Genomic DNA, 15,418 nt, shown 5'->3' with positions numbered 1-15,418 from the left:
GAGCTCCAGGAAGCACCCCTCTCCCCTGAGCCCCACTCACCCACTCTCCTCCCCACCAGCCTGCCCTGGGCAGGCCCAATGTCCTTGGGTTTAATGACGCCTCTTCTCTGTGGAACTCCACGATTCCTTCCCACGGTCAACTCGGGACCTCCCAGCGACCACTGCAGCCTGCGGACGAGGTCGGGGACTTGGCCGAACGGATCCTAATAAGGGGAAAATGGTAAATGCAAACGTCCCTTTACAATTTTGCCGCCAATGCGCTGTTGTTCTCCCTCCCTCTCTCTGAGCTCCCGTGGGCACGCTGTGGGATCTGTAGAGAGTTAGGCCGAGGGGCTGGAAGGCACTTGTTTTTGCTCTGAGTTTAAGGGACCGAATCCCTTCCCCTTGGTGAATGCAGATTATTTAAACTCTGGGGAATGTACCTTTGGTCTGTCGTATCAAGGCATGGGTCACTGTCTTTTGTGTGAATAAATGGTTTCTAGTAAAATGGAGGTTACAGCTTCAATACACTGTATGAATTTTCCTCTTTGAAGAAGTTTAGTGTCTGATTAGGATATTTTAGTGGCCAGAACCTTCCCTTCCAAGCAACTGAAAATCAAGTGAAATGCTTTTTAATCCCGCTAAAATAAGGAGTCGTTCCCTCCCATTCTTTCTAGGCTGCACTGGCATTAAAAATCACTTTAGGGATGAATCTCTGAATTGAAGACGTGAGCCAGCCACACTGGTGCTGCCTTCTTCAGGCCATGAGGTTGGGGCAGCAGGAACCTAAGAAACAAATCTCCTTGCCCACCCCACCCCCAATGTAGTAAACTTGGAATTCCTGAAAAAACAAAAGAAACTTTAAAAAAAAAAACTGCTTAGGAGATCCAAATTCACTCTTAACAAGCTGTCAAGGAGGAAGCGTCCCTTAAAAGAAGAAATTAAAACTAGAACCTGTCATTGGGGAAAAAAAAGTTTGCTAAAGGGAAGGTATCAGTGGGTGGAGAGGGCCTGGGTCCTTGTTAGTGTCACACGGGCCTGGAGCAGAGAAGGTAACCCCTCATCCCTGGAAATAGGGCCCAGGGCTGCAGATCCACTTCTCACCACATTTACTGCTTCAAGGTAAAGAATGTGGTAGGGGCCGCACTGCACTTTATGTTGCAGGGCCAGGCCAGGCTGTTTACAAAACCTTGAACTGTCTAGACAACACCATAAAAGCCAAAGTTCTAAACAGCTTAATTGGGTTATATTATACACCTTCTGGTGGGCCCAAAGGAGATTTCCGCAAATGTGCAATAAACTGGAAGAGTGAGAAGAGCTTCTCTTTCTCTGAAAAGAATAAAGTGAATCTTATGACGTGTAACCTCTCGTAAGCCCAAAGTCAAAAAATAATCCATGAGAGGCACAGCACCCCATGCATCTTCCAAGGGGGCATGCATTTCCAAATGCAAAATTTTTTTGATTACCAAAGCTTTTGGGGGGAAGGAAAAACATAAGTGCATAAGTGTATGCCTTTGAACTTCCAAAATGTCAAGGTCATCACCTTTAACCTTTCTGAATAATTAGGTGCCTTAAGGTTCTTCTGTGATATTCAACTGCCACCCACTGTCATGCACACATGCTCACATACATCCAGACCCACACACACGTTTATGACCACACAGAATCATATCGGGGGCTCACCATAAATCTAAGCCAATTCCTGATTTCAGGATCAATAACCTTAATTTCCCTTCAAACGTTTGTGTAATTCTATAGCAATTGACTGCTTTTAAAAATACTGGTTATATTAAAATGTCTACCAGCATGCTTTTAATACAGCTAAGAAATGCTGAGATTGTTTTGGGTTTTTTTGTGGGGGGAGTCATAGATAGCAGTCCTTTAGCTCTAATGAAGAACCGAGGTTTTAAAAGCAGGTATTTGAAAAAGGAAGGTATTACAGACTTACTTCGTTATATTTGAAAAAATTTGTCACCCTATTAAATAAATTATTGCACTTCTTATGATATGGAACAAAAGAAAATACATTTATACTGTTTCCAAAAATGTTCCTCAACCTTTGGTTAAAGATGCAGTAGAAACAAAGCCTACAGTGGAATAACTTCGTTCTGAGGGGGATTCCTTTGTTTGGAATTCTAGGCATCCGTTACAGTGTCAGTGCCCTAGTAATGTGATCGTTCCAGGAGATTAAAACTGGTTTATTTCTTTCTCTCTCCACCTCTCTCTCTCTCTCTCTCTCTCTCTCTCTCTCTCTCTCTCTCTCTCTCTCTCTCTCTCTAACTGCGTCTAAATGTAGCAAGCTTGTATGTCCACCACCGTAGGAGAGCCGAACCTAGAGATACAATTTCGCGTTTGCCTGGCCTTGGAGAGCCACACGGGGGCGTGCTCACGTTCCAGAAGCCGCATTTGTCGGAGAGGCAGCGGTACCATATCTTTCCAATACTGGATTCTAATAGCGGTTAGAAATCGCGGAGGTGTTTGGTGTTTGTTTATTCTAAGCAGCCGTGAGGTTGGGAAGTTGTATAAAGCCAGAGGAACGGGAGCAGATTCCTGAAACAAGAGATAACCTAATCGTTGTCTTCTTAAAGTTGTTGCAAAGAATACCTCGGTATAACCTGGTGGTGTCGAGGAGAGGGTTTTAAAAGACAAATATGTGCATTTCAAAATAGGTCATGCCACTGCGAGTTAATTAAATTACGGAAATCAATTTTCTTGGTGGTTTGAGTGTGGAGAGCCATAGGAAGGTAGAACCACCCCTGCCCAAAACCGCGTCCTCCTTGCACGCTCTCCGACCGCCTGGGGTGATTAAAAGGCTTTTGTTTAAGACAGATCAGGGCGCCGGCAACTTAGCTGAGTGTGGTCTCAGAAAAATGAGACGCATGGGGACCTAGCGGGTCATTCTGCGCGAGGAATCCCCCTACCCCCGGTCGTGCCTGGCGCTTGGGGCTACCGGTAGCACCGGGAGGCGCAGGCAGGACTGAGTTGGGGCTCCCGGGCCAGACTGGGCTAATGTGGCTGCGGGGAAAGTCAGGCAGTCCGGGAAACGTTTGAACTTCAAGGCGTCGTGGAATGGGGAATGCATTTGAAGCAAACGGGCTTTGCTTTTGACAGAACCCTGGCCAGCCTTCCAAGCCGTCTGCTGGCCTTGAGCGCCGAATTTGATTTTGGCACAAGCTCTTGGAAGCAGTTTTCTCACTGCGTGCCCTCCTCGACCCCACTCCCACCCTGAAAAGCCCCTGACATTGCGGAGGGCCTGTGCCACCATCCGCCGTCCAAAAGGGAAGTTCCAACATGAAGGGTGGCAGTTCCTTCTTTCCCGAAGTTCATTGTAAGTACATGCAACCTCGGAATTAGTGAGGACCTCCTCAGCCCCGCTGTCTCTGCCCCCTCCCTCCAGGCCCTGGACCAAAGACTCTGGGTCCACCCCTGGGAGTTGGCATCTGCTTCAGTGGAGGCTGGGGGCCTTGAGTCTCCCCACCCTATGGGAGGCGCCAGCCAGAGGCATTGATGTTCCCCACGCATACCCTGGCTCCTGCCTGTCTGACCGTGGGTCCAGCTTAGCTATTGTGAATCGACATTTCCGGGAGCCTAACCCGGGCCTCAGTCCAAGTGGGGTGAGAGCCCCCCTCCCCAAATGTCGTTGCGTTCCTCTTTAGGCAGCTCCAGTGGGGGCGCTTGTGGCCTTTCAGGGACCTTTGGCTTTGGCTGGCAGCCTCCCCCAGACCACGGATGCTTAGCAGCCTGCAGTTCCTTTCCTCTCAGCAGCGCCCAAATTGAGCCTGAAAAAGGCCAGGGAATTGGATCAGGACTTCTGGGGTCTGCAGACCTGACCCTTCTTGATCATTCGCAGCGTGTGGGGCTCATAGAGCATAGCCACATGCCTTGAGTCGCTGAGGTCTCAGATCCTGAAGTGGAGGGAAATTGGGAGTAGTCTTTTGTGTCTGCAAAGGGAAGAGGTCCCTAGACTGCTGGTCCTTTTGCATGTCTCCTTAGACCCCTCTTTGCATTGGTGGTGGCTTCTCTAGCCTCCCCAGTTGCCCCCTTGATTTCTTTTCACATTGGCTGGGAGATGCACGGTGCACTCTGGAAGGGTGCTCTGAGGAAGCAGCTTTTAAAATTTGTACCCATCCACTCTGCCCCCCAAAAGTGGCACAGCCCTGAGAGGCCACTCAGGGCCCAAATTCAGGGTGAACCTAGACCCAGGTCCACTCAGGCCCAGGGCCGCTGCCCTTCTTCCCGGTGACAGGAGAGCAAAGATGCAAGCCATTTCTTGAATTACAAATGCTAATTTCTTGCTAAAGCGACCCTTTTAATTTTTCTCTGGAAAGAACTGTGCCAGGGCGAAGGATGTCTTGGTACAATTGTGGATATTCATCTCCTTTATTGCGCAATATTGATTTATTATTAATGGTAACTGCTCTAACTGATCTAAAGATGATCAAAAACAGCAGCTACGTAGCTGTATTAAATACTTGTAAGCAAAATAAAGCCTGGCCTTGAAAGCCTTGCTTTTTCATTCCATTTGCTTTATCTTAGCCTTAGAGTCTTAGGCAAACTTTCCATCCTCCCAGGCTCAGATCATTATCTTGTATTATTTCTGTTTTGCTTGATTTTTATAATAAAATCTCTCTGAAATATTGGCAGTCTCTGGCCTCAAGGAGCTGGTCTGAAGACAGAAATTTGAAAAAGAATAAAAGAGAATTTTGTAATAATAGATACAAAATTATATCTGATACACATTTTTCCCCTGTGGGTGAAGAAGACCTATTTAAAACCAAATCCAATGTGGGAGTGACTTTTGAGCTTGAAGGCACAGGGAGCTGAAACAAAGTCCCCCCACATTCGGAAGGCAGATCCTGCCTGTCCTGGCTCATGGCAGACCTACCCGTTCGGTGAGGAATCGCTGGGTTTTAGCTTGATGTTTTACTCATGTATAAATAAAGATTATGAAAGGGCATTTGATGGGCATAAAATTCTCGATTAGATTGAACACTCTTGCCTCTCTTGTGTGATAGAGAGAATTGGACAACGGAGTTCCCAGCAGCTCCCTTGGCCAACAAGCAAAGGAAGGACAGTGCTGGGGCGCCAGGCTGGCGTCAGGGCGCCTGCCACGAGCGTGTGCAGCGGGCACTTTGTCCAGCCCTGGGCATGCTTAGCTGTGGCTGAGATCATGATCTCCGCCTTGAGAGAAAGCAAATTTCAGGGTGCTAGTCAGTGGCTGTTAGCTTTGAACAGGACCTTAGCAGACTAGAGTCAAAAGTTGGGTTTTTTCCCTGCCTTCCTCACTCCCCCACCCCCAGGCTTTAAAAACACTCACCCCTGCCGAAGGTAATGTTTAAACCTCCGCTTCATCCGCGGCATCCCGCAGCCAGAGCAGTTAGAGGCGCCAGGCTTTTAACCTGACAATGATGTTGTATTTGAACAGCTGTGTAAAGGTTTAAAAGGTCTGTCTCACTGCCACTGCGGAGTTTTTTAAAAGGGGTTATTGTTTGGGCGAGGGCCCTGTGAGGGGACAGCCGAAGCTGTCCCAAGGCCGATAATAATGTCCAACGACTATTTCCACCAGGCCAGGGGAGATTCCTTTTGGGGAGGGGTGGACAAAGAGTTTGTTGGGAAAGGTCTTTGTGAAGGAGCGAGCGGGCTATTATGTCCCCCGGTAGGCTGAGCATCAGGTTCCAAAAAAAAAAAAAAAAGTTCTGCTGAGGCAGAAACCCAATTTGCCCACAAGTTCAGTCTCTGGGCCTGAAATCCAAGGCCAGCCCATGACAGGACTAGTGTGGGGAGAAGAAAACACGGATGCCTTCCTGGACAGAGAACTGGTTTACGATCAGAGTTTCCAGGGCCCTTTTCCTCTCCCAGATGCAGGAAAGGGGATCCGGGAAGCCGGATCGGCTCCAGCGCCCTAGCCGGGGTCCCTCGTCTAGGGCAAGCCTTTGGAAATCAAGGTTAAAGCTCCCTGCTGCTGCCCGGAGGCCACGGCTTCCGAAGGACCGCTCACCGCCTGCAACCAGAGAACAAGGGAGGAAGTTTCTCATAAAACTCTGAGTTTCCATGGTGGTGCTGGTGGTTGTTCTTTTAATGAGGTTGACCACAACCCCAGACTAAACCCTCTTTATAGAACTTTCCCTCACCAAAGGAAACAGAGGACTGAGGTTTCCCCACCTCCTTTTTCCCTCCCTTCCCTTACCCAAGCAGAATCGAATCATGTCAAATACTTTTAGGAATTGTCCAAAACTATAAAACTCAACTTCTGACAAAAGTATGCTTTTAATATTTGACAATTTGTGTTAAAACAAAAATTGACCTTCTTGGTTAGCAGCGAAGGGGAAAAATCAATAGTATAATTTTCAATAATTCATAAAGCAAACGCCATTATGCTAAATCTTAACTATTAATCTTATCCTTTACAAAGTCTCAATTGATTTGTTAATAAAATATCTTCCCGTGTGTGGCAACAGCGGGTATAACTCTTTAAAAACCTTCAGAAGCCAGAAAATTACCAAGTAGCCCAAGAATGTAGATGAGAATTTTATTGATCACCCTGATTCTTCTTAATATGTATTAATAAATTCCACAACCTTTTGTGCCTTGCACTTGTCAGAAACCAGTGCTTTTACAAAATCCATAAAAGAAAAACATTTTTCTGTGCAGAAGAACCAAATGACACCTTTGCATCTCTCTCTCTCCTGCTTGGCCCAGTCAGTTTTCTAAAACTTCTGGAGTCTGAGGGCGCGAGTTTCCTCCTTTCCTAGAAAACATTCTTTTCTCTGTTCCTTCCTGTTTGCCCTCTACTATCAGGGCGTGTGGGGAGGGAATCCTTGGTTTAGTTGGTTTAGTTCTTCCGCTGGGAACCCGGGGGATGCTTTCGCGGATAGCGAACTGCTGGCGAGGGACTGTCTCGGGCTGAAAGCTCCCAGCGGCCCGACCCTCAGAGATTGGGGTGTGGTTCCACGGAGAGCCGAAAGCTCAGGTAGCCCACCGGGGCGCGGAGGCGCCGGGGGATGGGGCAGGCGGGCCGAGTCAGAGGACAGCGCCGGGGCCGGGCCGGTCCTCGGGGTTCCGTGGGGCCGGCCAGCTGCGTGGCCGGCCAGCTGCGTGACCTCTCGGCTCTCGCGGCCCTTCTCGCCTCCGCTCCCCAGGATATCTTGGCCGCGTCTCCGCACCAGACCTCTTTACTGTGGACCCCTGGGGTGGTATGTCTCAGAGCCTGGGGAATCCAACTCACCTTCCCAGGTTGCCTGGGACAAAATGAACCAGGCTGGGCCCCCAACCCCGCCCTGGCCCCGGCGCTCTTGGGCGCCTTCTGCCTGGGCGTGTGCGGAGAATGCTTCTGTGTGCTGGCGCCACGGCGCCCCGGCTTTTCCCTGCGTGTGTCCTCCCGGGGACCCCTCGGGCCGAGCCTTTCCTTCCGCCTGCGGGGCCCAGCGGCTGGAGTGGGGGACGCGAGTGGGGCGGGCGGGCGGGCCGAGCGAGCCCCGGGAGGCTGGCGGACGGCGGAGAGTGCTGGGCCGGTTGTTTCCAGCGCGCACTATCGCGGGCGCGTAGTAGATGTCGCTGTTGTCCGTGCTTACGCGGCCGGCTGGCCGGGCTCTGGAGCACGTGACCTGCGAGGAGGCTGCGGCTCAAGGCCATTTTCAAATCTCATTGGCTTGGTTGTCATGTGGTCGACAGAGGCATCCACAATTACACGGGGAATGTTTTCGTAGAGATGTCAGCCTACAAAGGACACAATCTCTCTTCTTCAAATTCCTCCCCAAAATGTCCTTTCCCAACAGCTCTCCTGCTGCTAATACTTTTTTAGTAGATTCCTTGATCAGTGCCTGCAGGAGTGACAGTTTTTATTCGAGCAGCGCCGGCATGTACATGCCACCACCTAGCGCAGACATGGGGACCTATGGAATGCAAACCTGTGGACTACTCCCGTCTCTGGCCAAAAGAGAAGTGAACCACCAAAATATGGGTATGAATGTGCATCCGTATATACCTCAAGTAGACAGTTGGACAGACCCGAACAGATCTTGTCGAATAGAGCAACCTGTTACACAGCAAGTCCCTACTTGCTCCTTCACCACCAACATTAAGGAAGAATCCAATTGCTGCATGTATTCTGATAAGCGCAACAAACTCATTTCTGCTGAGGTCCCTTCGTACCAGAGGCTGGTCCCTGAGTCCTGTCCCGTTGAGAACCCTGAGGTTCCTGTCCCTGGATATTTTAGACTGAGTCAGACCTACGCCACCGGGAAAACCCAAGAGTACAATAACAGCCCCGAAGGCAGCTCCACAGTCATGCTCCAGCTCAACTCTCGTGGCGCGGCCAAGCCGCAGCTCTCGGCCGCCCAGCTGCAGATGGAAAAGAAGATGAACGAGCCCGCAAGTGGCCAGGAGCCCGCCAAAGTCTCCCAGGTGGAGAGCCCCGAGGCCAAGGGCGGCCTTCCAGAAGAGAGGAGCTGCCTGGCTGAGGTCTCCGTGTCCAGTCCCGAAGTACAGGAGAAGGAAAGCAAAGGTCGGTATGAGCAGAGTTGCCACCCCAGCGGGGCGCGCAGCCCGGGAACCCGGCAGAGAGAGGGAACGCCTGGGTGCCCAGTGCCGAACGCGGCAGCCTGGGGCCCCGACTGGCAAGTGCCACTCCTCCCCGCTCTTAGAGGGGCAATCTTAGTCCCGAGATGGTTTCCGCTTTTCCCGCGCTGCCCTCGCCCTCCTGGCTACTCCTGGCCCCGCGCTGATGGCGCCCCGGCAGAGGAAGGGCTTGCTGGGTTTATTTTTCCTGAGCTAGACCTGAAATGCAACAAAAGAGCGCAAATGAGACCTGCGGCTGGTAAACACGGCCCCAGAACCTCCTTTCTCCTGCTCAGATTTGTAGTCCCAGCCCTGCCTTTCACCCAATGATGATTTTAAGGTGGTCCAAGGCACCGTGTTCCTGTTCAAGTGTATGCACCCCGCATCCTGCGAGCTTGGGGGCGGCAAGGGGAATGAGGTAGCTGGGCCGGTTGGTGCTTGGGCCGAAGAAAGAGCAGGGCTCCTTGCCTCTGCGGAGCTAGGTAACCTTGGCTTTGTCTGGGGAAAGTGCCTCAAGCTTTGCAATCCATTTGCAAAGTGGGCAAAGGCAGAAGGGGGAGAGAATGGAATGTGTGTGGCCCACCCAGCAGGGCCAGCCTGAGGGCTGGGCAGGGCAAAGAGCCAGGGGCTCTGGCTTTTCTGCCCCTGATCCTCTCCCCCAGTGCTCAGAGTTGGGCCACAGCAAGGAGCTACATTTCTGGGAGAATGTTTTTGTGTGGGGGCAAGAAGGCATAAGAATTCAGGAAATTCTTGGGCACACAACGATGCCCAAGCAGGGCGGAGAAGATGTACTCGGTTATCTTTTGAAAGAGAATTGGTACCTATAAACCTGGCTGTGCGGGGCTCCCTGCCTGCCTAGGAGAAGTGGGAAAGAAGAGGCAGACATGAGGATCTGAGGAAGCAGTGGCGTTTGTAGGCTTGTCAGGCTGTGACTTGCTTCTTCCACTCTAGTCCCGTTGTAAGATTATCACTTAGAATGTTGCTGGTGAGATCCTGAAAGTTTACTATTGTACTAATATTTTGTGCAGGTCAGAAAGGAGAGAGAGAGAGAGAGAGAGAGAGAGAACACTGACACAGAGGGCAAGAGTACCCACCCATCGTGTCATTTTGGGGTATTTTAACTAATCTGGCATCATTTACAAATCCCTTCCAGGGCCTACTTCGTGTGAGTAATGTGTAATACCAGCATTTCCCAAAGGGCCTGGCTGCCAGAGGGGTCATGGCCAAGGGTACATTTGAACAGACTGAGAGAAAAAAAAATTCTTGATTTTTTTTCTTCTTCTCCCTTTAATTTTGTTAGAGGAAATCAAGTCTGATACTCCAACCAGCAATTGGCTCACTGCAAAGAGTGGCAGAAAGAAGAGGTGCCCTTACACTAAGCACCAAACACTGGAATTAGAAAAAGAGTTCTTGTTCAATATGTACCTCACCCGCGAGCGCCGCCTAGAGATCAGTAAGAGCGTTAACCTCACCGACAGGCAGGTCAAGATTTGGTTTCAAAACCGCCGAATGAAACTCAAGAAGATGAGCCGAGAGAACCGGATCCGAGAACTGACCGCCAACCTCACCTTCTCTTAGGTCCGAGGCCCGTCAGAGGCCAGGATCGGAGAGGGGGCACCGACTTCCAGGGCCGAGTGCTGGAGGACTGGGAAGGCGGACACAAAACCTTCATTGCTCTTTGTTTTTTGATTTTGTTTTTGTTTTTTTTGTTTCCTGCTAGAATGTGACTTTGGGGTCATTCTGTTCGTGCTGCAAGTGATCTGTAATCCCTATGAGTATATATATATATATATATATATATATATAAACTAGCACATGTAATTTATTATTTTTTTCATCGTAATGCAGGGTAACTATTACTGAGAATTTTCGTTTGGGTCTTAACTTATTGGAACTGTAGAGCATCCATCAATCCACTCGTCCATCCAGCAATGTGACTTTTTCCTAACACAAAAGGTCTGTGTGTGTGGTTAGTCCATGAGCTCATGGTGTTTTGAGTACATCCAGTACTTAAAAGTACTTTTACATATATATTTTAAAAAGATTAAGAAAACCCACAAGCTTTGGGGGGAGGGACTAAAAAAGCACATTACAATGTATCTTTTTGCAAATGAGTTTAGCAATTGTCCTTGGTGAGATGGAATATTGAGAATTTGCCTTGTAGCCTTTCCCTTGTGGTGCATCTATGGTTTGGTAGAAGTACAACAGCAACCTGTCCTTTCTGTGCATGTTCTGGTCGCATGTATAATGCAATAAACTCTGGAAACGAGCGTACTTCCTCTGCTTTCTGACATGGAAATATGTTACGGTGGAAATGAAAGACTTTGGTGAGATTGTCTTCCTGTTAAACTGCTTGTTTGGGTCAGTTGACTGGGTGGTAGAGAGCAGGGGAGGGGAAATGGGAGAGAAAAGCTGAAGGGGGTCTTTTGTGCTGAAATTTGGCAGTGGTCAGGGGAGTGATAATCCAGACTGTGTGTACTGTTTTCCTAGTTGGGAAGAAGGAGGGTCCCCTCTCCCCCTCCCCCCATGATAGTAACATAATTGATTTGTCAGTGGGTGTGAGCTTCCCCTCTAGTCTCAGCCTGGTAAGTTAAGCCTGTGCCAAACCGCATTTTCCTCGCAGCTCCCCACTTGTGTGTCTTCCTCTCTTTGGTTTTGGTTGTGTTATTTTTAATGCTTTCAGTGGAGTCTTGGGGATTTCTGGCTGGTGTGCCATCATGAGGGGCTGGGTTAAAATCTGTCTTGCCCACCTGGAAGCTGCCAGGCCTCCATTACAGGAGCAAGGACAAGCAGCAACCTAGCATTGCATCGGATCCAATTCAGCCCCCATTTCCCTCACCCCCACCCCCACCCCCATCCCCATCCCCACCCCCACCCCCATCCCAAGCGCAAGACAGCCAGGCCAAAGTGAAGTCGAGGATGTGAGTTTTCCCATCCCACGTTGCCCTGGTTTCCTTGTGGAAGGATTTTATGCTCAGTCATTACCTTTTGGTGGCCTACAAGAAAAAATTTTTTAAAGGAAGAAAAGGTTTTCCCCAGTTAATCCTCCCCCTATTTAATTACAAAATGCTGGTTGGAGCCATTGTATCTGGGAGGCAAGAAAATACACGAAGGGTGACCGAAAGAGAATTTACAGATAAATATGACTTCCCATGAAGTCCAATGTTCAAGCTACCACCATGGCTCAGAAAACTCCAGCCAGCTTTCACGTGTGTGTGTGTGTGTGTGTGTGTGTGTATGTGTGTGTGTATAGATAGATAGATAGATTGCAGGATCCTCAGCCCAAGAGGGTCCAGACTTTAGTCTGGCCAGGGAGAAGAGAGGAGAGGCCTTGGGGGGATGATCTGACAGAGAATTCGTTACCCCATGTCGTACTGTGGTTTCAGAGGGTCTCCGATAGATTCAAGCAGCTTCACAAAACACGTCCTTTTCATTTGTCCCCTTTCTTAGGGGGTCTGAGCCTTAAAACCCTCATCCAAGTAGTATTTGGGAGACTCAGTATTTATTCAGAGTTTTAAACTTCCTCCCGAAAACTAAGAGTCTTTCCCAGTTCCAAGACAGAACCCTTTAGGGGAGCCATTTCCTAGGGTGGAAGAGGGATGGCTGCACATCAGTGCCAGGTTGGGAACACTGGAATAGATTTGCCCAGACCTCCATTGGTTAGGCAGAAGAGGAGGGCAATTTTAGCTTCTCAGTTTACCCCCCGCGATGTGGGGAGCACCATTCGTTGTTGACAGGGGGCCATGTCTTGGAGGAAAACCCGTGCTACAGGCAAAGGCAGCTCCTCTGGAATAAAATCAGAAAGCCATTGGCAAAGGCAATCGATTAGGCCAGAAATAGCCATTTCCCCCCTTCCTTTCCGGTGCTCGAGGTGGGCTGGGAGCCCTCCAAGGGTGCGCTGGGCAACTTGTAGAGCGAGAAATATATCCTCCACCGCCGGAAGCCCGGCTGCTTTTGTCTCGGCTCCCAGCCGGGCTTCCGAGGCTCTGTACCATGGATTTGGGAGTGACAATGGGCATTTCCCTCAGATTCAAGGCTGCCCAGCCTTACCTTTGGAGGCTTTAAAAAAAAAAAGAAAGAAAGAACAGAATTCCTAAGAGAGTAGCCCAAGGACCAAGCCATTTAAAAGACATATCCGGAATCCACTCAGAGGCCGTTAAGTGGGAACCATGGGAATCGGCCTGGCCCAGGGAGATGCTGGCCTCTTTGAGGCGAGTTGGGGGCAGGGGGCAGCGGGTGGGAGCGGGCCTGCTCTACAATCTGGGTTCTGCCCTATGGCGTGTTTTCTTCCAGGACCTTTCCAGAAGTCCCGAAGAAGACAAGGCACCCTGGCCGCCACTGTCCGCGCGGTGCCCACTGCCAGCTTGCGGACACTTCCGAGGGCAGACAGAGCCCGGGCGGTGGCCGCCGCCACGCCCAGCCCACGGGCCAGGCCGCCCCAGCTCACCCCTCGGGCCTCGGCGTGTGCTCAGCCTCACGTCGGGGGTGTGTGTGGCTGCGCGCGCGTGTGAGTGTGGTAGGGGGAGGGGGCCCTCCGAGCTGCCCCATCCGTCCGTTTTATTAGGGACACATTAATCTATAATCAAATACACCTCATAAAATTTTTATTGAAAGGCATAATATCATTACAGAGGTCTTCCACCTGTTTTAAACAACACGACAAGCTGTGAGAGAGCGTGTGTGTGGGTATGCGTAGGGAGGGGTGGGTTTGGGTCGGGAGAGAGGCACGGGGAGAAGAACTCCCCTCTGGCGCTAGGGGGGCCGCCTCCGAAGGCCGTCCTGTCTCGGGCCGCACCAGCTCTGCGCTCCCCCCCTCCCCGGGCTACTCTGGGCTCTGCCAAGTGCTGGGTGCGCCCAGCACGCACGGCCGGTAGCTCGGAGCCGAGGCACTGGGGAGGCAGCACCAGCTCGGGACTGCAAGACCGAGTGCGGCCAGAAGTGGGGAACAAATAGTCCCCAGCGCCTCCTCCGGCCGTGATCGGGCGTGTGGTCCCAGCCGCCTCTGGGCTGGCCGAGTCAGGCCGGGCTGAGCCCGGCGCACGAGTCGGGACCCGCGGGCTCTAATTGCCGCGCTTATGTTGATGATTTTTTTTTTTTTAAATCACAGCAGCCCCCAGTTTAGCGGACTGATTTACTCCCGGTATTGGTAAATATGATCACGTGGGCCGCGCGACCAATGGTGGAGGCTGCAGCCTGCGAACTAGTCGGCGGCTCGGGCGCCGGCGGGGAGCGGCGCGGCGGCGGGCAGTGTAACCTTGGGTGGGAGCGCACGGCGCCTCAAAATGTCCTCCAGTGGCACCCTCAGCAACTACTACGTGGACTCGCTCATAGGCCATGAGGGCGACGAAGTGTTCGCCGCGCGCTTCGGACCTCCAGGGCCTGGCGCGCAGGGCAGGCCCGCAAGTGTGGCCGACAGCCCGGCCGCCGCCGCCGCCGAGTTTGCCTCGTGTAGTTTCGCCCCCAAATCGGCCGTGTTCTCCGCCTCGTGGTCCGCGGTGCCCGCCCAGGCCCCAGCGGCGGCGGCGATGAGCGGCCTCTACCACCCATACGTGCCCCCGCCGCCCCTGGCGGCCGCCGCCGCCTCCGAGCCCGGCCGCTACATGCGCTCCTGGATGGAGCCGCTGTCCGGCTTCCCGGGCGGTGCGGGCGGTGGCGGAGGCGACGGTGGCCCGGGCCCCGGTCCCAGCCCTGGCCCCAGCGGTCCACCCAACGGGCGCCACTACGGGATTAAGCCTGAAAATGGAGCGGCACCGGCCGCCGCCACCGCCGCCACCACCACCTCCACCTCCACCTCCTCCTCCACTTCCTCGTCTTCCTCCTCCAAACGGACTGAGTGCTCCGCGGCCCGGGAGTCCCAGGGGAGCGGCGGCCCCGAGTTCTCGTGCAACTCGTTCCTACGGGACAAGGCGGCAGCAGTGGCTGGGGGAACCGGGCCCGGGGCGGGGATCGGGTCTGGGTCCGGGGCAGGCGGCTCATCGGAGCCCTCGGCTCGCAGCGACCACCCGAGCCCGGGCTGCCCGCTGAAGGAGGAGGAGAAGCAGCAGCCGCAGCCGCCGCAGCAGCAACTTGACCCAAGTAAGTGCAAAAGAAATTGCCCCCTGATTTATTGCTGAAACCTGTAAGGCTCGAATGTGCAAAACTGATAGTTTTACTAACCTATAAAAACGTCTAGACGCCTACCCTAGCCTAGGCGAGCAACACGCATCCATAAAAAAGCTTCCCATAACCACCTACCCTGGGCGCGCGGTTTGTACGGTAAACAGAGCGCGGGCATTAAGGCTTTTTATAATTCCCCCCAAGTTGTGAAAAGCAGCCATCCTTGGTGAAATTAATTTAACGACCTCTCTCCCCCACCCTGTCGTCTCTCCCTGCCTCCCCTCCGCCCCTCACTCCCCTTCTCCAAACACCCCTCTTCATAGACAACCCCGCAGCAAACTGGATCCACGCTCGCTCCACCCGGAAAAAGCGCTGTCCCTACACCAAATACCAGACGCTTGAGCTGGAGAAGGAATTCCTCTTCAACATGTACCTCACCCGGGACCGGCGCTATGAGGTGGCAAGGATTCTGAACCTCACAGAGAGACAGGTCAAAATCTGGTTCCAGAATCGTAGGATGAAAATGAAAAAGATGAGCAAGGAGAAATGCCCCAAAGGAGACTGACCCGGCGCGGCGCCGGTGGGACCACTCGGCTTTGCAGTGGCAGAGGGTTTTTGTGTGTGTGTGTGTGTGCTTGATTTCCAGAAGTTCTTCAGCGATTCGGACATTTCTCCCCACCCCGGCCTTTTTTTTTTTTTTTTTTTTTAGGTAGAAGTGACTGTGTGGTTGGTTTCTGTGAGGTATTTGGGGAACTGTATTTGCTCGCTTATGTGTTGGAGAAACCAA

The 15,418-nt window shown here is 51.9% G+C and overlaps 2 protein-coding genes across 2 annotated transcripts; both read left to right on the top strand.

Moving 5' to 3' along the window:
* The first annotated feature begins 7,737 nt into the window (after positions 1-7,737).
* HOXD10 (homeobox D10) lies at positions 7,738-10,196 on the top strand. The gene is made up of 2 exons (XM_030851300.3): positions 7,738-8,482; positions 9,836-10,196. The coding sequence occupies exons 1-2, from the start codon at positions 7,738-7,740 to the stop codon at positions 10,111-10,113; spliced, it is 1,023 nt and encodes a 340-aa protein (XP_030707160.2). The 3' UTR covers positions 10,114-10,196.
* Positions 10,197-13,796: 3,600 nt separating this feature from the next.
* Positions 13,797-15,196, top strand: HOXD9 (homeobox D9). The gene is made up of 2 exons (XM_030851311.2): positions 13,797-14,610; positions 14,955-15,196. Exons 1-2 carry the CDS (start codon positions 13,818-13,820, stop codon positions 15,194-15,196), a joined length of 1,035 nt encoding a protein of 344 aa, XP_030707171.1. The 5' UTR covers positions 13,797-13,817.
* Positions 15,197-15,418: the final 222 nt, after the last annotated feature.

This window comes from Globicephala melas, chromosome 7 (genome assembly GCF_963455315.2).
Source record: "Globicephala melas chromosome 7, mGloMel1.2, whole genome shotgun sequence".
Lineage (NCBI taxonomy): Eukaryota > Metazoa > Chordata > Mammalia > Artiodactyla > Delphinidae > Globicephala > Globicephala melas.
This window is presented reverse-complemented; position numbering and strand designations above follow the sequence as displayed.